Source organism: Engraulis encrasicolus, chromosome 1 (assembly GCF_034702125.1).
Source record: "Engraulis encrasicolus isolate BLACKSEA-1 chromosome 1, IST_EnEncr_1.0, whole genome shotgun sequence".
NCBI lineage: Eukaryota > Metazoa > Chordata > Actinopteri > Clupeiformes > Engraulidae > Engraulis > Engraulis encrasicolus.
Window position 1 is genome coordinate 54,447,791 of NC_085857.1, and position 22,755 is coordinate 54,470,545.

The following is a 22,755-nucleotide window of genomic DNA, read 5'->3' on the forward strand; positions in this document are numbered from 1 at the left end:
GGCTGTGCCACAAGAGCTGTGCTGTGCTTACAGGTACGGTAGTGTAATGTGGCTGACAAGTACGCCAATAGACGGTGGCCTCTTCCCTCAGTTGCCAGCTCAGATCTCCTTCAGAAACTAGACACAACCACTAACGCGCGGGGGCAGGCAGAGCAGTGTCGTTGGTTCACCTCGCCCTCAAGAAGACTGATGTGCTTTTGGCAAACTTCCGCCTTCTTGGTTTCTGTGCCACCGGATTCACTGCTCCGGTGAAGTGGTGGGAGAGGATTTTGGAGAGAGAGAGAGAGAGAAAGCGTGCACCCTCACTGCCCTGTCAGCGTCGTGAGCAAGAAAGGCAAAGTGCGATACGAGGAGAGAAGAAGAGAGGGGGATGGTTTGGAGAGGCTAGAGCCAGGGGAAGTACCAACATTGCCCTGTCAGCTTGCTTGCTTGGGAGCGCCGCTGCCGTCGTGAGCCAGGAAGGCAAGGTGCGTGGCGAGGAGAGGGAAGCTTCATTTGTTCTTGCCGGGGGAAACCACCGCCACCGCACATGCAGTAGCCCAACGTGCGAACAAGTCGAAGATAGCCTATTTGAAACGGATAAAATAAGTGCGTCAATTCCCACCGATTTCACAGAGGGAGATACACGCACTCTAGGCAACAGAGGTATGTTTTACGTATATTTCCCTTTCCATCATAATGGAAGCACTTTTTCCCCAGCAGCAGATGGTGACGAGCGAGTAGCCGGTTTTTTTTTAAAAAGCTAACCAGGCTCTCCAACTTCAATTGTGCGTGGGTGGTGAGTGAGTGTGGTCGCACTTCAGTGAACTGACATCACGACTCTATTGTTCCAGGCAACTGCACGGCAGCCTGTTGAAAGCATTGTAGTTCTAGCCTGGCAACAGAGAGGAGGGACAGCTGTTTGCATCAAGCGGGCGAGGAGGGAGTCCGTCAGTAACAAATGGAGCTAGTGCGCTGCCATATGGAAAGCGGTAATTACCAAAATACTAATTAAGTCGAATCGAGAGGACAGGCTATTCAACGGAGCCCGCTCATGGCCACTTGACGCATCACATTGTGTGTGTGTGTGTGTGTTTCCCAGAGGTGTGGCTGCTGGATCCTATTTGAATGGGTTTCCTCCAGCAACCCGCATAATTTATGCTGGCAAGCACTGCGCTTCTGGTTCCTTTCCCAAATATAAATGCGTGCGCCACAAGCGTGATTTCGCGACGCGCAAAGTAAAATCGCGTGTTAATTTAACAATTAGAGAGTAGGCTACTCTAGGACCAAATTCACTTTCGAAGATGTGAAATGGACTTTCTAAGTGTTGAATTGACACTGCATTGTTTACTGTGTATCATGGTGACACGTTGTCTACTTATTGTTTTCATATCCATGCGCACTTTCGCAAATGAATGAAACCAGACATGGCTTTATGAATGGATTTTATTGTAGGCTATGGCCAACTTGTACTCATGTGTTCTCAGGTGAGGCCTATGATTGGTTCAGGATGATTTAAGCAATGGTTGGCTGGAATTAAGTGCACATGCTTGTGGAAGCCCCAAGACTGAATGATCATTGTTACTACCGGTAGTTATTACATTACACTACAGTACTTTTTATAACGTCATGTACATCACATTTACAGGGTTATGGTCCCTGGAGCAATGTGGGGTTAGGTGGCTTGCTCAAGGGTACTTCAACCATGGATGGAGGTGTAGGGAGAAGTAAGGGTGGGATTCAAACCTGCAACCCTCTGATCTGAAGACCACCTCCCAGTCCCTAGCCATTAGGTCTGTCCCTCCTCCTATTGCCCATGTCCCGTAGCCTACAGGTGATATGGATGAGATTTGTGCATCTTATCTATGGATAACATCTCTCTCTCCCACTCGCTTCCTGTCACCATCTCCGACTGTCCTGTCAATAAAGGCATAAAAGCCCTTAAAAAGGGTTCTTTGCTATATGCGGACTAGATGTCTTAGATGGGTCTAGACCTGTTCTTGTGACCTCACATTGTACTGATGCCCCGCCTCCATGGGGAAAACGATCAACTTTCCACGCTGTCAGCCTAGCCACTACAACTTTTGGGGTACCATTCTTCATTCCTCATACGGATTGCAAATGAGAAAATGACATTAGAATTGCACTTTTGCGATATATTGAAATACACTTTTGTCGTCAGTGACGTCATCGCAAGGGTACAGGCATGGGAGGACGGGAGTTAGGATATTAGAACCAAAGGGTTGATCTGGCTGTTGAAATGTCTAAGATTTCTGTGCAGTATGTGTTGTGTGTGGGAACGCATGTGTGTGTGCGTGTGTGCACACACATGCATGTGTTTGGAGAGATGTTCAAGTGTGTGCAGTTATGTTGTGTGTGTGTGTGTGTGGGAGAGAGAGTGTGTGTGTGAGTGCTGCAGTAATAACGTAGGGATCATTAGAGCTGCTGCGGGAGTGAGTCAACTACACACACACACACACACACACACACACACACACACACACACACACACACACACACACACACACACAGCTCTTCACTCTCCTAACAGCTCTGGCTCAGGCCCAGCCTGCCACTGCATTTAATACTCGTCTCTCTTTCTCTCTCTCTCTCTCTCTCTCTCTCTCTTTTTCTCTCTCTCTCTCTCTCTCTCTCTCTCTCTCTCTCTCTCTCTCTCTCTCTCTCTCTCTCTCTCTGTGTCTATCTATCTGTCTCTGTCTCTGTCTCTCTCTCTCTCTCTCTCTCTCTGTGTGTCTATCTATCTGTCTCTCTCTCTCTCTCTCTCTCTCTCTCTGAGGTTTTGTGTCAGGGCCAGAAAAGGGAGAGAGGTGGCAGTGACAGAAAGTGACAGTTCTAAGTACCGAGGTGTGTGTGTGTGTGTGTGTGTGTGTGTGTGTGTGTGTGTGTGTGTTTGAGTAATTGTCTTTGTGTGACTGTGTCTGGACCTCACTGAGGAGAGACAGACGCACGTGTGTGTGTGTCTGTGTGTGTGTGTGTGTGTCTGTGTGTGTGTGTGTGTGTGTGTGTGTGTGTGTGCGGGTGCGGGTGCCTGTGTTTGCTTGCGTTTTTGCATGCATGCGTGTGCTTATGTTCATGCACCTGCGTGCGTGTCTATGCGTTCGCTTTTGCATGCGTGTGTGGTGTGTGTGCACATGTGCATGCATGACTGCGCGCATGCCTGCCTGTGTGCGTGCATGCGTATGTGTGTGTGTGTTTGTGTGTATATATGTGTGTGTGTGTGTGTGTGTGTGTGTGTGTGTGTGTGTGTGTGTGTGTGCTCTGCTTTGTGCTGAGTTGGTCATGGTGGTGTTGGCTCTTCATCAGGAAGAGAAAGAGCCGCACTCAGCAGGAGAGATTTACTGAGGAGGAGAAGGGGAGGAGAGGGGGATGAGGAGAGGGGGTGAGCAGTTGAGAGGAGAGGAGAGGAGAAGAGAAGGGGATGGAAATGAGGAGAGGGGGGTGATGGGAGGAGAGCGGGGTTAGGAGAGGATGAAGAGAGGAGAAGGGGATGAGGAGAGGATGAAGAGAAGGGTATAGAGTTGAGGAGAGGGGGGGAGGACAGGAGAGGGGGATGAGGAGATGAGAGGGGGGAGAGGAGAGGTGGTGAGGAGAGGAGAGGGGGACGCGGGGAGATAAATATGAGCAAGGAGAAAAGGAGATATGTATTTGGGTGGGAGACGTGACGGCCTGTTTTTTTCGTAACATTGGTTAAAAACCTACAAAACTGTTATTTTTCCTTAAAAAACAAATGTCAATGAAAGAAGATGTGATACATTATGTTTCATATTAGACTTAGATGAGAAGAAACATTTTTGTTAAGATATATGAAAAGGAATATGTCAAATATCCTGTGGTGTGACTGTAAAATTAATGAAACCTGGAATATTATATATATATATATATATATATATATATATATATATATATATATATAAATTAACCAACAACATTTTGAATAATGTATGATGCATTTGACATGATTGCATAAATATTAACTTTATATTAAGATATGTGGATGTGAAAAAAACCCAAGACAGTAATGTTAACTACAAGCATGGGCGTAATTTTAGGTGGGGATGGTGGGGACACGTCCATTCCACTTTTGAGATAAACCCAGATTGTTCCCACCACTTTTCATTTCAATATAATGCAAGAACAGCAGACCCGGACAATTTGCTATTGTAATGTCCCCACCACTTTCCAACACAAACTTACACCTTTGACTACAAGTTCAATTTCGTAACACAAATTGCGTCCTGTGGGGTGACATGTATGTCGATGTTTGTGAACCGGCAGCTGCAAGGCCAACTACAAGGGTCTTAAAGACTGGCTCCTAACCAGTCAGTACCTCAGTTATTGGAGAGTGCTAAGGAAGTTTAAGGTGACTATTAACCTCTTAATATGTCTTCATATTGCAATGTTTCTGTCATGCAATGCTTAGGTGTATTTTATGGTGTCCTGTGGTGTGACTGCTCTTATAGAAGGAAAAAAAAGTTTAAACACAATATCATCAAGTTAGCATGAGCTAAGATGTCAGTCATGTATACAAAAGGATTAAAATGGCCATAATGCAGTGAATTTCCTGTAGTGCAACTTCATTTTCCTGCGGTGTGACATGCCTTTGCAATGTGTTGATGCAGGACACATATTCTCAAAAATGGCAAAAACTAGGCGAAATTCCACGGACCACTAAGTGCTTTTTTTTTCTATTTGTTCCCAATTTTTTTCAATCAATTTTTTCAGGAATTGGAAAAACATTTTTATTTTTGGCGTTACGCCCTTAAACGTCAACCACCCATTTACTGATTAGGAGAAGAGGAGAGGAGGAGAAGAGTGGGGGATGTGAGAGAGGAGACGAGTGATGGAGAGGAGAGGAGAGGAACGAGACATCAGGATGAGAGCAGAGAACAGGAGCAGGGGAGGAGCAAGGAGTGATGGAGTAAAGAGGAGAGAGGATGAGAAGAGAGACGGAGATGGAGCAGGGGATAAGGGAGGAGAGAGATTGACAGATATAGGGATGGAGTGAAAGAGGATTAGGGGAGCGATGGATGGATGGATGGATGGACTTACTGTTAGGGATACAGAAGATGGGTAGAAGAAGTGATATGTAGGGGTGTTTACGAGTGAACAGGATGAGTGGTCAGACAAGTAGGGGAAGAGGGGGAAAATTAAATGGGAGAGTGCAAAGGGAGAAGAGGTGGAAAGGAGTGTGATCTGGATGAAAGGAGAGGAGAGGAGAGCGAAGAGAGCTGGGAGGGTGACGTGGAAGATGGGGAGTGATGGGGAAAATAGGGAGATGGATGGGTGATGGGGAGGAGAGGAAAGAGATTGAAAGGAGGAAGGAGAGGGAAGATGGATGGGTGGACAGATGGATGGATGGATGGAACTGATGGACAGAATAAGTGGATGGTTGATTGAATGGATACATGCACAGATCCTCCTACTAGAGTTGGATACATCAAGCACGCACTTTTCCTGGATCCGTGTGACGCCAGGTGAACACCCCCTTACGCCAGGGAAACATACACACAAAATTTGTGCGTACTTCGCCATTCATTCCAATGAGGGAGGCGAAGGCAAGCGAACAGGAGCGAAGCAAAGTGAAATTGTTTGACCAAGTTTAATATTATGCAAATGAGGAAATTAACAACATAAAGCAACATGACAACAATAAACAACATAAATGCTTCATTCCATTTGATTCACCGTGGTGACCTGATGACGGCTGTTTTGCCTCCCTTCACTTCGCTCATTTTGCAGTGCCCAGCGTTAGGAGGCCTTTGGAGACTTAAAGGGACAGTTTGGTCAATTTCAAAATGCAGTTGTAATGCTCACACTACCCTGGACTTGTCAGTGCCTGAGATTTTTTTTTCTTCTTCTTCAGCCGTTTCCGAGATCCTGGTCATTGTAATGGGGGCAGCTCTTTGTTTACATTTCAAATTTTTTTTTTTATTTATTCCCAAAAACATCCAAAAGGTTATAAAACATCAGCAGACAACTAGCAAACAGCAGTACCTTTTGGGAAAATATTTGGAGTTGGCCTATGTTTCATTTTTAAAAAATGTAAACAAACGCTGCCCCCATTAGAATTGCTCATATCTCGGAAAGGGCTGAGCCGAAAAGTGTGGCATCACCAGGTACTGACAAGTCAAGGGTAGCGTGAGCAATACAACTGCATGTTGAAATTGACCAAACTGTCCCTTTAAGGGCTCTGCATACTTCACGTGCGCACTTTGGCGCGTGTGGCGCGAGAACCATTAATGACGTCATCACTTGCGCCAGACTATTCATACTTCAAAAGCGCCCTCGCTCGCATTGTCGGAAGTGCCCTCTGCTGTTCATGAGAGAAACGGCAGTATCTTTCGCAACTCGCAGCGTGAGTTCTACGGATGTATAAAATAGAAAGCCAAACACGGCTGCTGTAGGGCTACTGAACGTCTGACTTGTGACTTACCACATTGAAACTTATATTTTTTGTTGTAGCCTACATTGCCAGATCATTCCAAGACCATGTGAGAGCATTGTTCTGGCGGCAGAATTTATAAATAGATCGCCGAACACAACGTGCTTCTGAACAAAGTAAACAATTGTTTCACTGAACAACATTTAAGAGAGAAGATAAAATAACTCTCTAGGACATTGTATTATCCTCAAAATGATGCAGGATCCATTCTGTAGTAGCCTACAGTAGTTGTAGCCTCTCTTCGCAACTCCTGCTTTGTCTGCCTACCTGCATGGTCGCTGGTGGCGCACGACAAGTTACAAAAAATGTGGGGTGCACGACGTCGCGCCACGGCAGCTCGCGCCACGGCGTGTGACGTCATTTTGGGTCACGTGACGGCGCGAGTGAGGTCGCGAGTGAAGTATGAAGGAGGCTAGCGCCAGTCACGCCAAGTATGAATCCCCCTTTAAGGTTGAGAATAACTCAAGTTCCTTTAGTACTGTAGGTGGCGGTAGCGCTAGCGCACATCTTATGCAAGCCAGCACCAAACACTACAGAAAAAGAGGAAGAAGGAGGGGACAGCGCACCCTTAGGAGACCAAACTTTTCTTTGGCGAGGTTTAGGGTATCTTCAAAGTCACTTAGAATAAGTCCAAAGAGTTTGAAATTTGAATCAAGAGGAATCAAAACACGCTCACTCAATGCAAAAGCGTGTGCTCAAGTTGGGTCTCCTAAGGGGCCGTTGTCCCCTCCTCCTTCTTCTCTTTTTGAAGTGTTTGCACAAGACATGCGCTTCCGCCATGTACAGCGCTAAGGGGACTTAATTTATTCTCAACCTCAAGACTCCGAAGGTCTCCTAAAGGGGCGTTCACCCGACATAAAGTGAATACCGGATAAGGAACAAAATGACGTATCTCTGTCTATAATATCTCTGTTAAAAGCTCATGCGTCGAGGCAGCGAGATGATTGGATAAATGACCATCAAATCAGCAAGCAATTGGCTCTTGTTGCTGAACAGGTGGGATATGTGCAAGCATGCGGCATATTAGCTTAGCGAATTGTCCCAGTTCATTCCTATGGGCGCTTTCTGAAGTGTTTCATCTCCATACAGACTATCTCTGGTATCTTGCTCTACTAACTAGACGATTGGTGGACTTTTGGATGGATGGCTGGATGGGAGCGTACCTATGTTCCCACGCCCCATTGGTCCCACAGCCCATTGGTCCCACGGCCCACTGGTCCCACAGCCCATTGGTCCCACAGTCCATTGGTCCCACAGTCCATTGGTCCCACGTCACTAAGACTTTTTTTCATTATTTAGGCCCATTGGTCCCACAGTCCATTGTTCCCACAGCCCATTGGTCCCACATTGCTTTTTTATTTGAATTTTTAGGCCCATTGGTCCCACGGGACTCACTAGTTCGACGCCCCTTTCGGTACTTACCGCTTACGTCATACGACCCTAAACCTAACCTTAACCCTAAACCTAACCCTAAACCTAACCTTAACCCTAAACCTAACACTAACCTTAAATCGCTTGTTTGAAATGTTTGATTACCATGTGAAGTACAGAGAGGGCGTCAAACTAGTGGGTCCCTTGGTCCCACAGCCCATTGAACTGTTTGTGATGTGGGACCAATGGACTGTGGGACCAATGGACTGTGGGACCAACGGACCTAAAATTAAATTAAAAAATCTTAGTGATGTGGGACCAATGGGCTGTGGGACCAATGGGCTTTGGGACCATTGGGCCTAATTTTGAAAAAACGCAAAAGTCTTAGCAATGTGGGACCAATGGGCTGTGGGACCAATGGGCCGTGGGAACATTGGGCTGACCCCGGCTGGATAGATGGATGAACTTGCATTTCATCATCATCTTCATCACTTTGTTCTCTGCACTTTCTCTCCCTCTTGTATTTCTCTCTGTCACTATCATTGCCCATCTCTCTCTGTCTGTGGGTGGTTGACATGACGCCCTGTTTTTACGTAACATTAGCTAAAAACCTACAAAATTAAAAAAAATTCTCTTGAAAACAAATGTAGGATAAATGAAAGAAGATGTGGTACATCATGTTTCATATTAGTCTTAGATGAGAAGAAACATTTTTGTTCAGATTTATGGAAAGGTTTATATGTAAAATGTCCTGTGGTGTGACTGTAACATTAATACAACCTGGAATATTTATACAGCTATAAAACAAACCAACAACATTTTGAATCACTTATAAATCATTTGGCATGATTGCATAAATACTAACCTTATATTAAAAATATGAATGTTAAAAAAACTCAATACAGTAATATCAACTACAAGTTAAATTTCGTAACACAAATTGTGTCCTGCGGGGTGACATGTAAGTCAGGTTTGTGGACGGGCAGCTGCAAGGCCAACTAGGCTCCTAACCAGTTATACCTCAGTTATTGGAGAGTGGTGTGGAAGTTTAAGGTGACTATTAACCTCTTAATATGTCTATTGCAATGTTTCTGTCACACAATGCTTAGGTGTGACTGCTCTTATGGAAGGAAAACAAGTTTGTTTATGAGTGAAAACGCATATTAAGGTTTAACACAATGTCATTATCTAGTTAGCATGAGCTCGGAGGTCAGTTAGGAATACAAATGGATTAAAATGGCCACAATGCAGTGAATTTCCTGTGGTGTGACTTCATGTCCTGTGGTGTGAAATGCTTAGGCATGGTGTTACATTACATTACTTATTTTTCATGCATCATGCAAGGCTATAAGGATATCAGGAGATTTATTTGTCACATTCACACAATTATTACAAGTAATACAGTGAAACCATGCAGTGAAATCACAGTCTGCCTGTACGATGCATATGCGTGTTTGGGTGGGGGTGAGGGTACGGGTGGGTAGTGTGTGTGTGTGGGGTGTTGTAACGTGACGCACCCTAGCCTACTGAGGGTGAACATGCAGATGTACTTCAAAAGTCTGGTTCAGGCGCCAGGTAGTTTAACAAACTACCAAAGTTTTAAGTAAGAGATGCCACGTCAGCATTTAAACACAAAATAGTTACCAAACACAAATAAATCAGTTCAACACAAGAGTTATATTTTCTTTTCTTTTAGTGATCACGAGTTCATAATTCAAAACAAGGCATTCAAGGTTTCAAATGATGGTCTAATTAAAGGTCCATAATTATGTGCGTGTTGGGCGAGTGTGTGTGTGTGGAGAGGTGGCTGAGATGAGAGCTGTAAGAGCAGCAACGAGTTTGAGAGTGGAGGAAGAGCCAGGTGCACGAAGATGAAAGTTTACCGTCCGTTGTGTTCAAGTGTTCTGTTCGGCCTGATCCAATATTCATCCTGACAGCGCATGTGATCTGAGGATGCCTCCAGGTCTGCACGCCGACGATGGTGCACGTAACGAGAACAACGACTCCAGCGTTGTCGGAGTCCCCCAGGTCCGCGTGGGTTTCACCTTGCCGAACAGCACACGAGAATCCTCTTCACAATTTGACTTTTACTCCGTTCTTTCGGCACAAGGAATGGAACTGGAAACATGCGACGGCTGTGCAAAACCTCTCTTCATGGCGCACACTTTTCCTCTTCTTCTCTCTCGCTCTGCTTCTCTGCACGCGCTGTAATTGCAGAACAGTCTCACCCGCCATTGAGCTTGAACTTGGGCTATTTGGCCACTCCCCGCAGGACTCGGATCTCCGTGGTGTTCGCTGGGAAGTGTAGTGAAGAAAAGGTAGCGCAGTCCCCTGACTGGCCAAGTCAGAGGGGCGGTCCGCTACAGTGTTAGTTAAAGGAACAGTAGCAGAAAGTTTGGGCAGAATATTAATCATTTTATTGTATCTTACAGAAATGTCACACCAATGATGTCACACCGCAGGATACATTTTCCCAAAAATGGCAAAAATTAGGCGAAATACCACTGACCATGACATCCCCATTTTTTTGTTGCAATTTTTCCACCCATTTTTTCAGGAATTGGAATATGTTTCCTCCTTTAAGTGTGTTACGGCCTTAGACGTCAACCACCCCTGTATTCCTGAGAGGAGAAAGGAGGAGGGGAGAGGAGATGAGTGGAGACGAAAGGAGAGGAGATAAGATGAGAGGGGAGGGGAAAGCCTAGTGTTAAATAATGCAGTGGGCTACATGTGAGTTATATGATTAGAGATGTAAACGCTGTATATACGTAATGTAGAGGAGCGTGCATGTAGAGGAGGTTGTCATAGATTTATGTTAATGCACAGGTGTGTCATGATGCAGGTATGCTACCTGACAGGTGCCTCCAGTGTCGGCTCCAGCACAGATGAGATCGTTTGTGATATCAAGGTCCTTCCTGGTGCAGTTGCACTGTCTGTTTCCCACCACTAGGGGAGCTGCCTGCTGCCTGTGCCCCCCACCCTCCTCTCTCCCCCCCCTCTCTCTCATTCATTTATCACTGTGACACTCCTTCTCAGTTGTCTTTCTTACTCTTTCTGTGTATGGCACTCTCTCTTTCAACTCCCCCTTTTCTGCTTCAAGTTCTAATTCAAAAGTGCTTTATTGGCATGAGGAATATTTAGTGCTTTATATTTATATGCCAAATTAGTTATTACTGTGTAGACGTCTCATCAGCAGTGCATCATCATCAGTCTAGAATTGCTGACTTGGCTTCTCCTCTTCGCCTCCCTGTCTTCACTCCCACCAATATCGGTGTATATACTGCCCTACAAAGACGAAGTGCAGTAACTACATATTTGGCAGATTTAGCGTAGATTAAAAACGGTCTTCTTAACACCTCGCTCCTTTATCTTGTGACAAAGACTCCAAATGTGTCCAATTTTAGAGAAATTGCTATGTCAAATTAGCAGTAAGTACAATATCCAACCTAATACCAATTTTTTGAAGGGCCTTTGCTCAGTTTCAATGTTGGCGTAGTTACTGCTCTTTGCCTTTTGTAGTGCAGTAAGTGTGGTTGTTTGACCAAAGTGTGTGCATTCCAATATGTGGACTTGTGCTTGTGGCCTCGTCCCAGGAAGTAATGCGTCGTGATGACGTCACCGACAACAGCAGTATTCAAATATCTCACAAATGCTCAATTGGAATGTAATTTTCTAGTTTGCAAACTGGATGGTGAATGAAGAATAGTCCCTCATAAAATTCTCGAAACCATAGTTGCTAACTGCATTAGCTACTTTGTTGCTAACGGGCTAACAACTACGCTTTCGAGAAACACACCTCCGAACAGTGACTACATGTTTGAATCTGAAACAGCAGTTTGCGACTCTCTCTCTTTCTCCCTGTCTCTCTCTATATGGCTCAGGTGAGCGATCAACAGGTCGTGCTCCAGAGAGATCTGGCGGAGCAAAAATTTGACTACATGTTTAAGTTGTCACTGTTTTGCAACAGCAGTGTGGATATACAGTACAGTGTCTGTGTGTGTCTGTTTGACTAAAGTGTTTCTTTCTGTCTCTCTCTTTCTCTCTCCAGATGGCTCAGGTTAGCGATCAACAGGCCGCGGTCCAGAGAGATCTGGCAGATCAGAACTTTGACTACATGTTTAAGTTGTTGCTGATCGGCAACAGCAGTGTGGGGAAGACCAGTTTCCTGTTCCGCTACGCGGACGACTCCTTCACCTCCGCCTTTGTCAGTACAGTCGGCATCGACTTTAAGGTCAAAACCATCTACAGGAACGAGAAGAGAGTCAAACTACAGATATGGGTACATGCGAGCACGCACACACACACACACACGCACGCACACACACACACACACACGCACGCACACACACACACACCTACACATACACACACATCACACACATACACACACACACACACACACACACACCTACACACACACACACACACACACACACACACACACACACGCATGATTGTACACACACACACACCATCTATAGGAACGAAAAGACAGTCGAGCTGCAGATATGGGTACACACACACACACACATGCGCGCACCATCTACTGGAACGAGAAGAGGTCTGCCGATATGGGTACACACACACACACACACACACACATTACTGTATGCTCCCAGAATCAAAGAATGGACACACACACACACACACACACACACACACACACACACACACACACACACATGTGTTAAAGCTCTGAAGGAAATGTCCCACCCAATATATACAGGATTTAAAGGGTTATCAGATCACACACACACAAGCACACGCACACGCACACACACACACACACACACACACACACACACAAGCACACGCACACACACACACAGAGAATTAAATGCTCTGTTGATTGACACACTCAAGCATGTGTGCGCACAGTCACACTGGAAACACACAGTAGATAAATGTTCTGCTGGTTCACACACACACACACACACACACACACACACACACACACGGCTTGTTAATGTTTCACTTGTTGGAGTATGTTTCTGTGAAAAACTGCTCCTTACATACACACTAGGGCCTCTCTCTCTCTCTCTCTCTCTCTCTCTCTCTCTCTCTCTCTCTCTCTCTCTCTCTCTCTCTCTCTCTCTCTCTCTCTCTCTCAGCTATGCCTGGCTTAGTTGGGGACTATGTAAATAGTGTTTATCAGCAAGTAGACCACACCAAATCCTGGTGTGTGTGTGTGTGTGTGTGTGTGTGTGTGTGTGTGTGTGTGTGTGTGTCTTCACCCAGTAGACCACACCAAACATTAACAAGCCACTCCCAGCTGCAGCCCTTAACATCGTCCAATGCTTGGTGTGTAATAAAACAGCAACATAAACAAAAAAAACAGTCTCTCTCTCTCTCTCTCTCTCTCTCTCTCTCTCTCTCTCTCTCTCTCTCTCTCTCTCTCTCTGTCTCTCTCTCTGTCTCTCTCTCTCTCTCTCTCTCTCTCTCTCTCTCTCTCTCTAACTGCCATACTGTTTGCTAATTGGTCAGGTGTGTGTTGCCAGGACAACTGTCCTATGTAAACACAAAGGCAGGCCTTGACCTCTCCCACCTCACTAGCAGAGAGCCGTCAGGATAGCAGTATAGTCGTGTGTGTGTGTGTGTGTGTGTGTGTGTGTGTGTGTGTGTGTGCGTGCGTGTGTCCGTGTATGCTAAGGAGTGTGTCTAGGATACTGCTGGTCAGGAGCTTTATTTTCATCAGCGTACTATCGAGAGGTGATGGACACACAGCTGGCCAGGAGTGCAACAGGACCATCACCATAGTGTGCTAACGTGTGTGTGTGTGTGTGTGTGTGTGTGTGTGTGTGTCTGTGTGTGTGTGTGTCTGTGTGCGTGTCTAAACAGGACACGGCTGGTCAGGCGCGCGCTACAGGACCATCACTACAGCGTACTAACAGAGAGAGTAGAGAGAGAGAGGTTCCATTGGCCCATTGTTTCCGGGTTCTATTATTGCAAGGGGGAGGGGGGGAGGATCCCCCTTTAGGCAGACCTAGGCAGACCTAAGGACTGTTCTATTCAATACTAGGAGTATTATGACACGCCCCTTTAGGCAGACCGGAACCTGGTCATAATCTCTGGTACTAACGTGTGTGTGTGTGTGTGTGTGTGTGTGTGTGCGTGCGTGCGTGCGTGCGTGCGTGCGTGCGTGCGTGCGTGCGTGCGTGCGTGCGTGCGTGCGTGCGTGCGTCTAAACAGGACACGGCGGGTCAGGAGCGCTACAGGACCATCACTACAGCGTACTACAGGGGGGCCATGGGTTTCATCCTCATGTATGACATCACAAACCAGGAGTCATTCTATGCGGTGCAGGACTGGTGAGTCACACACACACACACACACACACACACACACACACACACACACACACACACACACACTGTTGCACACAGACACACACACACACTCTCCATCCTCATGTATGACCTCTGCAAACAGGACTAATGAGTTACACACATGCACACATACACATTTGTGCACACATGCACACGTACACATTTTTGCACACACACACACACACACACACACACACACACACACACACACATTTGTGCATACACACACAGACACGCACACAATCTTCAAATCTTCATGGGGAACACTTCCATGCCGCGCATACACACACACACATACACAAAAACATGTATCCAAACAAACATGCACGCTTAAAGCCCACATACTTTGGTAGGTACTATATTACTGTACTATATTCCCACTAATACGATTGCATAAAATATACACACACATACATGATGTACAGAGAAGCAAGAGTTTACATAGGTGTGTTTGTGTGTGTGCGTGCGCGTGTGCATGCGTGCGTGCATGATTGTGTGTGTGTGTGTGTGTGTGTGTGTGTGTGTGTGTGTGTGTGTGTGTGTGTGTGTGTGTGTGTGTGTGTGTGTGTGTGTGTGTGTGTGTGTGTGTGTGTGTGTTCAGGGCAACGCAGATCAAGACGTACTCGTGGGATAATGCCCAGGTGGTGCTGGTGGGCAACAAGTGTGACCTGGAGGACGACAGACTGGTGCCCACTGAGGACGGACACAGACTGGCCAGCGAACTAGGTACCACACACACACACACACACACACACACACACACCATCCTCATGTATGACATCACCAAACAGGACTAATGAGTTACTCACACGCACGCCAGGCTTGTACGAAATTCCGAATTGAATGAATTTGAATTCAAAGTAATGCCATAATACGAACACTAGGTGGTGTCATTACCTTGAATTTCTCAGAGCCGTATATAGAGAGAGTCTGGCCAACTCGAATCATGGACGCCATTTTCGCTCCCCACGGCGAGGATTCTACAGTGTAACCCTATGGGCAGCATACCGTCAAAATCGCTGGATAACAAGTTTGTTCGTATAGAAGGGGTTTGCTTAAAAGAGGGTTTTGTCTGCATAGTTTTGATGTGCTCAGCAGTGCATTCAAGCCTTACTTCCGAGTTGTTGTTGCCTAGGTACAGCCAACGTCAAAGTCGATATTTAAGTAATGTGCAGAAATAATATTCACAAGTTCAAGTTCATGTACAGGGACCCTGGTGATACTTGCGCCAAAGTTTCACGTTGTGTCGAGATTTAGTAGTTTAAAAATAACGATATGCTCAGCAGTGCATAATCGCGATTGCAGACAGTAGAACTGTAGGATGAGTCTGGCTTGTAGGTTGTGTCGGATAATACGCTAGCCTATTCATAGTATGAGACTGGACGTGAGTTTAAATCGCAGGGGGAAGGACCTTATTAGCGCAACAGAAATAATAACTTGGGCAAATTTGTGTTTTCACAGTAGGCCTATAGCATAGTTACAGGTGGCAATTAAGATTTGACAATAATTTCAAGTTATGACAGAAACCTAACTTCAAAAGTAATTGTTAACAAAAGTCGAAGGGAAAAAAAAACCCCATTTACCTCACACACAACACGGAGAAATCTGCTGCTTTCCGGTTATTAATTCTGACCTTTATATTCCATAAAAGGGAGTTTATATCCATGCATGTCCCAAATCCTCTGTTTATGTCACGAGTTAAACGATGCGGTTTGTTTCTCCTGACCCGGCCCTGCACTACAGCCATATGCACAACAGTTTGTCATAATAATAATGTATATTATAGTGAAGCGTTATTTTTTTATATCTGATAATGCTCATTAATGGGAGCGTGGGGAACATGACGAACATGACGTCCATAAAACATGTGACCAGCCCAGATCCAATCAAAATAGCGGAATAGCTTGAACGTTCGAACCCATACTTGGCCAGACTCTCTCTATATACGGCTCTGGAATTTCTTTGAATTTAAGCTACACCACCCATTGAAAGTACATAGAACACCACCACCTAGTGTTCATATTATGGCATTACTTTGAATTCAAATTCATTGAAATTCGGAATTTTGTACAAGCCTGAAGCACACATACACATTCGTGCACACATGCACACATACACACCACTTGTCATGGAATTCCTGGAATATCGTGGAAACTCTCTCTCTCTCTCTCTCTCTCTCTCTCTCTCTCTCTCTCTCTCTCTCTCTCTCTCTCCCTCTCCCTCTCTCTCTCTACATCATATGTGTGTACAGGGTTCCAGTTCTTTGAGGCGAGTGCCAAGGACAACATCAACGTTCGCCAGTCGTTTGAGCGTCTGGTGGACGTGATCTGCGAGCGAATGACAGACAGCATGGACGGGACCGACAGCCCAACAGCCAATCAGAAGGGACCAAATCTGCAAGACCCGCCCGCTGCCCCGCAGGGAGGCTGTGGCTGCTGAACATGCATACTGAGACAGACATACACACACACACACACACACACACACACACACACACACACACACCTACATACTGTACGTCCATACACACACACACACACACACACACACACACACGCCTCATGCGTATACCTGGTGCTGCTATGTCCATGGAGTATGTCACCCCCCAGTCTATCCTTAAGGCCTATTGCTCTCATTGTCAACTGTATTGCTTCTCATAGGTGCACCACTAAATGCATCTCTGACTACAACACAGCACCTGTTATTTCAGTTCCTATTTCATGTTTCTCTCAAAGCTTCTCGCCTGCAACAGTTGCACCACTAAACACATCCCTGACTACAAAACTGTACAGGTCATTTCCTATTTTATGTTCCTGTATAGCTTGTAATTGGTGCGCCACTAAATGTAGTCCTGACTGTAACACCATGCAGTGGCTGCTGCTTCCCTTTAAGCCTGGTGTCCCTCTGTAGCCACAAACAGGTGCGTCCCTAAACCTAGTCCTGACTGCAACACAGCACCTGCTACTTCAATTGTTATTTTCTCATTCCCCATTTTCTCTGATTGGTGTGCTACTAAACATGGTCCTGACTGCAACAGAGAAGAGTGGCTGCTGCCATCCTTAAAGCTTCTTGCCTATAACACAAGTGCGCCACTAAACACACCCCTGACGGAAACACACACGGCACCTGTTATTTCAGTTCCTTTTTCCCTGCTCTACAAATAAATCCTACCTACAAACGCAGTGCAGTGGCTGTTCTTTAGGCCTGTTGCCGCCTCAGTCCCCCCCCATATGTGCGTCACTAAACACAGTCCTGACTGCAACACAGAACCTGCTACTGCAGTTCCTTAATTCCACGCCCCACTGCCACTAATACACCCCCCTGGCTACACCATATTACAGTCCTTTGAACCTGTTGCCTTCTGTGTCCTCCTAATGCCTCTGACATGTGCATCACTGAACGCTGTCCCGACTACAACATGGCACCTGTAAATCAGTTCCTCTTTTGATATGGTGAAATGACTATTGTATGTATCCACCGCATGCCTTCTACAGAGAGATGTCTTGGTGTCCAGAACACTTACAGTGTGTGTGTGTGTGTGTGTGTGTGTGTGTGTGTGTGTGCGTGTGCATGTGCGTGTGTATGAGAGAAAGAGAAAGAATGTGAGTGAATGAGTGTCAGTGTGTGTTTGGATGGTATATGCATGATCTGATCTACTGTAGACAGAGGAAATTCGTGTGTGTGTGTGTGTGTGTGTGTGTGTGTGTGTGTGTGTGTGTGTGTGTGTGTGTGTGTGTGTGTGTGTGTGTGTGTGTGTGTGTGTGTGTGTGTGTGTGTGTGTGTGTGTGTGTGCGCGCGTGTGTGTGTGTGTGCGCACGTTACAGGTATGTGTGGTTGGTGTATGCATATGACAAAGATTGTATTTTGATGCCCTTCATCCTTGTCATCTCTTCTTTAGTCCATCCCATACGCAGACCATCTACCAGCCTAACCCGCATTCTTATGGCCACAGACCTGTTGCTCACAGAAATGTTTTTTTTAAATCAATACCCACACAGTGACTACACAATCTCTTCTCTTGATCTTAATGTGTCTTTATCTGTAATCAGTGCCTGCTTTGGGAGTCTTGGTTGTAATGCGCCTTTTGTCTGTAAACAGTGCCTGGTTAAGTTGGCTCTGCTACCCTCCAGTGTTGTAACGTAGTAACTACAGGTGGTTTATTCACCCTCTGACAACTCTATCCTTCTCTTCTCTTCTCTTCTCTTCTCTTCTCTTCTCTTCTCTTCTCTTCTCTTCTCCTTTGACTCACCACTGCTCAGTCCAGTTGCTGCTGGTCGTTTTGCATGTTTTTGGATACGGACACTTTAAGATGGTGTGTGTGTGTGTGTGTGTGTGTGTGTGTGTGTGTGTGTGTGTGTGCGTGCGTGCGTGCGTGCGTGCGTGCGTGCGTGCGTGCGTGCGTGCGTGCGTGCGTGCGTGCGTGCGTGCGTGCGTGCGTGCGTGCGTGCGTGCGTGCGTGTGTGTGTGTGTGTGTTTCTGTCTGTCTCTGTATAATGTGGAGATGAGGTAGTATAGTATCAGCAGTGTCTAACCATGTTGAAAAAATGAGCATGTGTGTCTCTTGTATGCCAGGCTCCCCTCATATAGCTCCAAAGAATGTTTAACGACTGCCTCTTACTTCTCAATGCAGATTAGTACCACAGCAGCAGCGTATACTTGGTTTGTAATAATCCACAGCGCGCCCTTCACAGAATCTCAAACCGTGATGGGCAAAAACGGATTCATTCATTAGTGACAATATAGGGCCACCTTTTCCAAATGACCTTCTTTATATCTGTCCAATTCAATCAGGTGATCATTCAACCAGCCAATCGCCTGGATAAATTTGGACAGGTAAGACCAATTCATTTGGAGTACAGTATGTGGCACTGGGCTGTAAGCAATGAATCCATTTTGCCCCATCACTGATCACAAATACAGTTCACTACAATAGTCATGGTAGTAGTTTGATGTCTTTCCTTTCGATTCACAATTTCAGTATAGTACATCATGACAGTGTTTTGTGTTCAAATCACCATTTCAGTGGAGCATCTGCACTTGTGATTATTTTTTGTTTTTTTCAAGTTACAATGTAAGCCACCAGTTGTGACTGTTTTTCTTTTTTTTTCTCTGGAATCCTGATTTTAGAAGACTGCAATCCTAGTCTGTTTTTGTCTTTCTCTGATTTCTCTCACCACATATTTTCAATCAGTATACATTTTTCCACCACCACTGTTTTTTGTATTCCAATATGCCATTCAATTTTCTCTTCCATATCCCCATGTCATTCCTGCCTGTTCTGTTTGTTTGTTTGTAGAAGATTGTAAGCACGTTTGTTTGTGAAGACCAGGAATGTACTTCAAGCGATGACTTTGTCCCGTTTTGTTTTCTCTTTCTTCTGTATGCTGTTTGGCGATTGAGTTCTTTGCACATGTTGAGTCATGCATATTGACTGAGGTGGTGGAGAAATATAATATAATATATTTGTGGTGGTGTTTTTATTTGTCCCTCTCCTTTCTGGGGTCTGTTTCTCGACAACATAGTTGCTATGCTAACCTAGTTAGCAAGTTACTTGGTTGCAATGAAATTTCCCATTGGCAATCTAGTAAGTCGCTAACTGGTAGCAATTTGAGAAATGGGATTCTGGTTTCCTATTGGCTGTTTGATGCGTGACCTTTGACCTCAGGTCATGTGATGTCGTCTGTCCAATGGCAAAGAGAATTTTAAAAGAGCTAACTAATAAACTAACTAATGGTATCGACTTGGCTTAAATGACCCTGTGCCTGTCTCTGTGTGTTTGTCTATGTGTTGCTGTGTTGTGTTTACCATTGTATGTACATAACTGCACAACATGCCTCCTTCAGAGGGATATCTTGGGTTCCACAGCATGGTCAGCGTGTGTGAGTGTGATGCATGTGCGTGTGTTTGTGTGTGTATGTCGTCGTGTGTGGACAGGGGTGGTGGTTATCAGTTCAACATGTGTGTTTGTGTGTGTGTGGCGGTTGGGAGATGGGTCAGGTTGGTGTGTGTGTGTGTGTGTGTGTGCGTGTCCGAGTTTGATGTTTGGGCAGAGGGGTATGTGGGGTCATGTGAGTTATAAAAACCTAAAAATAGAATATTTTACTGCTGAAATGTTGCAAGACCACTTGTGTGTGTGTGTGGAAATTCCCTTATGTGTCGGAAACACACCAGAGCTCAAAGTCTATGACCCATTATCACACACACATACAGTGAGTCCAATATGTATTTGATCCCTTGCTGATTTTGTTGGTTTGCCTGCTAACAAAGACATGATCAGTCAATAACTGTTATGATAATATGTATTCTAATATGGAGAGACAGAATATCAAAAATAAAATCCAGAAATTAACTGAAGAGAATATATATTAATTTATTTCCATTTCATCGAGCAAAATAAGTATTTGATCCCCTGCCAACTGATTACAGTTCCGGGCCCAGAGACCAGATGGGCACTTCCGATCAACTTGTCATCTGAATTAAAGACACCTGTACATACTAACATGCATAAAAGACACATTGAATCAGCAGAATCAGTCCATAGTATGAGTGAATCAGTCACACTCCAACCTCACCAGCATGGGAAAGACCAAAGAGTGGTCAAATGATATCTGGGACACGATTTTAGACCTGAACAAAGATTAAATGGGCTGCAAAGCCACAAGAAAGAGACTGGGTTTTAATGACCAAGCTGTTGATGCATTTCTTCCAAAATGTGAGGAATACAAAATGACTATCCATCAGCCTGTCTGGGGTTCTATACAAGATTTGACCTTTTGTAGGGATTTGATAATCATGAGAACAGAAAGAAATCACCCTAGAGCTATACGGTATGAACTAGGCAATTATATCAAAGCTACTGACCAAAATCACTGAAAAAACAACTGGTAGCACTTAATGCCACAGAGGTTTAAATTCCTGTAGTGCACACATGGTACCTTTACTTCAGAAGGAACCTGTGCAGTCCCACTTGAGGTTTGCCAACGGACATCAGACTGATTTAGGATATGATAAGGAGGTGCTGTAGTCAGATGAAACCAAAATCAAGATGTTTGGCATTATCACAATTCAATGTGTTTTGAGAAAGAGTACTACTGTCTATGATCCCAAGAACACCCTCCTCACCATCATGCATGAAAGTGGTATCATTACGGTTTGAGGGTGTGTGTGTGGCCAAGGCACAGGACAACTTCACATCGTCAACGAATGGATGGAGGGAGACATGTAATGTGCAATCCTGAGTGCAAACGTCCTTCCCTCCACCACTACACTGAAGGGTGGGTCATTTTTGGATCTCCCAACATGACAATAATACACAACATACAGTCAAAGCAACGAAGGAGTGGCTCAATAAGAAGCATATTAAAGTCGTGAAGTGGCCTAGACACTCTCCAAATATTAACCCTATAGTAATTCTATGGAGAGAACTGAACCTCCCATTTGCCAAGCTACAGCCACAAACTATTAATGTTTTAGAGATAATGTGCAAAGAAAAATGGGCAAAAATATGTTCTACTATATGCACAAACATTGTCATCAACTAAAAGAAGCATCTGACCTCAGTGCTAGACAACTAGGGCTTTGCCACAAAGCACTTTATCTTCTTTAGCTAGAGGGATCAAATACTTATTTGCCTAAATTAAATACAAATAAATTAAAATATATTATTTTAAGTTATTTTCTGGAATTTATTTTTGATATTCTGTCTCTCCATGTTTGAATACATATTATCATAAATTTATAGACTGATCATGTCTTTATTAGTGGGCTAACCGGCAAAATCAGAAAGGGATCAAATACATATTGGACTCACTGTACGCACACACGGAAGCCATATCTGTACGTCATCGTAATCGTCTTAACAATAGGAGTAGTGATGACCTATGGCGTGCTGTTATGATTATTGCACCATGCCGGTAAATGGACATGCAGTATATCCCCTCACTGACACCTGTGTTACAGAGATATAGATACACATATACACACTGCCAGGGGGCATGGTCAATGTCGGAAAGAGTATTTTAACACACATATACACACATACTGTACATATGTACACACACATACCACACACACACACACACACACACACACACACACACACACACACACACACACACTGTCAGTTGACATGGTCAGTGCCGTAAAGAGTCTTAAAACACACACACACACACACACAGCAAGGGGTGCGTGGCAGCCATAATTGTACGTCATCTATGGCCTGGAGTTCTATTTGAACTCCATACCTGTAAAGAAATACCTGTGTATCTCCTCACCGACACCTACCTTATGGACACACACAGACACACTGCTAGGGACATGGTCAATGCCAGAATTGTGTTTGGGGAGGAAAAGTACATTTTGCTTTTCTTATACCAATGAGGCCGTAAGCAGGCTTACGGTGAAGTCAAGGGGGCATTGGGGGGCTCATGACAAGGTCTAGGAGGTGTTTGATCAAAAAAAGGTTGAGCTGAGCACTGTACATACATTACTACGATATATTAGTAAAGGATGATTTCCAAAACTTTTTTGTGCATAAAATGACATCAATAGTCGTGTGTGTGTGTGTGTGTGTGTGTGTGTGTGTGTGTGTGTGTGTGTGTGTGTGTGTGTGTGTGT

The 22,755-nt window shown here is 44.9% G+C and overlaps 1 protein-coding gene across 1 annotated transcript; it reads left to right on the top strand.

Moving 5' to 3' along the window:
• Positions 1–100: 100 nt before the first annotated feature.
• rab3da (RAB3D, member RAS oncogene family, a) lies at positions 101–17,804 on the top strand. Its single transcript, XM_063192176.1, has 5 exons — positions 101–645; positions 11,862–12,092; positions 14,003–14,121; positions 14,741–14,865; positions 16,391–17,804. Exons 2-5 carry the CDS (start codon positions 11,862–11,864, stop codon positions 16,576–16,578), a joined length of 663 nt encoding a protein of 220 aa, XP_063048246.1. The 5' UTR covers positions 101–645; the 3' UTR covers positions 16,579–17,804.
• The last annotated feature ends 4,951 nt before the right edge of the window (positions 17,805–22,755 follow it).

What these genes read in the sequence shown, in the direction of transcription:
- rab3da (XM_063192176.1), top strand. Translation starts at nt 11,862, where the DNA reads ATGGCTCAGGTTAGCGATCAACAGGCCGCGGTCCAGAGAGATCTGGCA. An exon ending in GAGTCAAACTACAGATATGG is followed by an intron (nt 12,093 to 14,002) that starts GTACATGCGAGC and finishes GCGTCTAAACAG; the next exon opens with GACACGGCGGGTCAGGAGCG. An exon ending in TTCTATGCGGTGCAGGACTG is followed by an intron (nt 14,122 to 14,740) that starts GTGAGTCACACA and finishes GTGTGTGTTCAG; the next exon opens with GGCAACGCAGATCAAGACGT.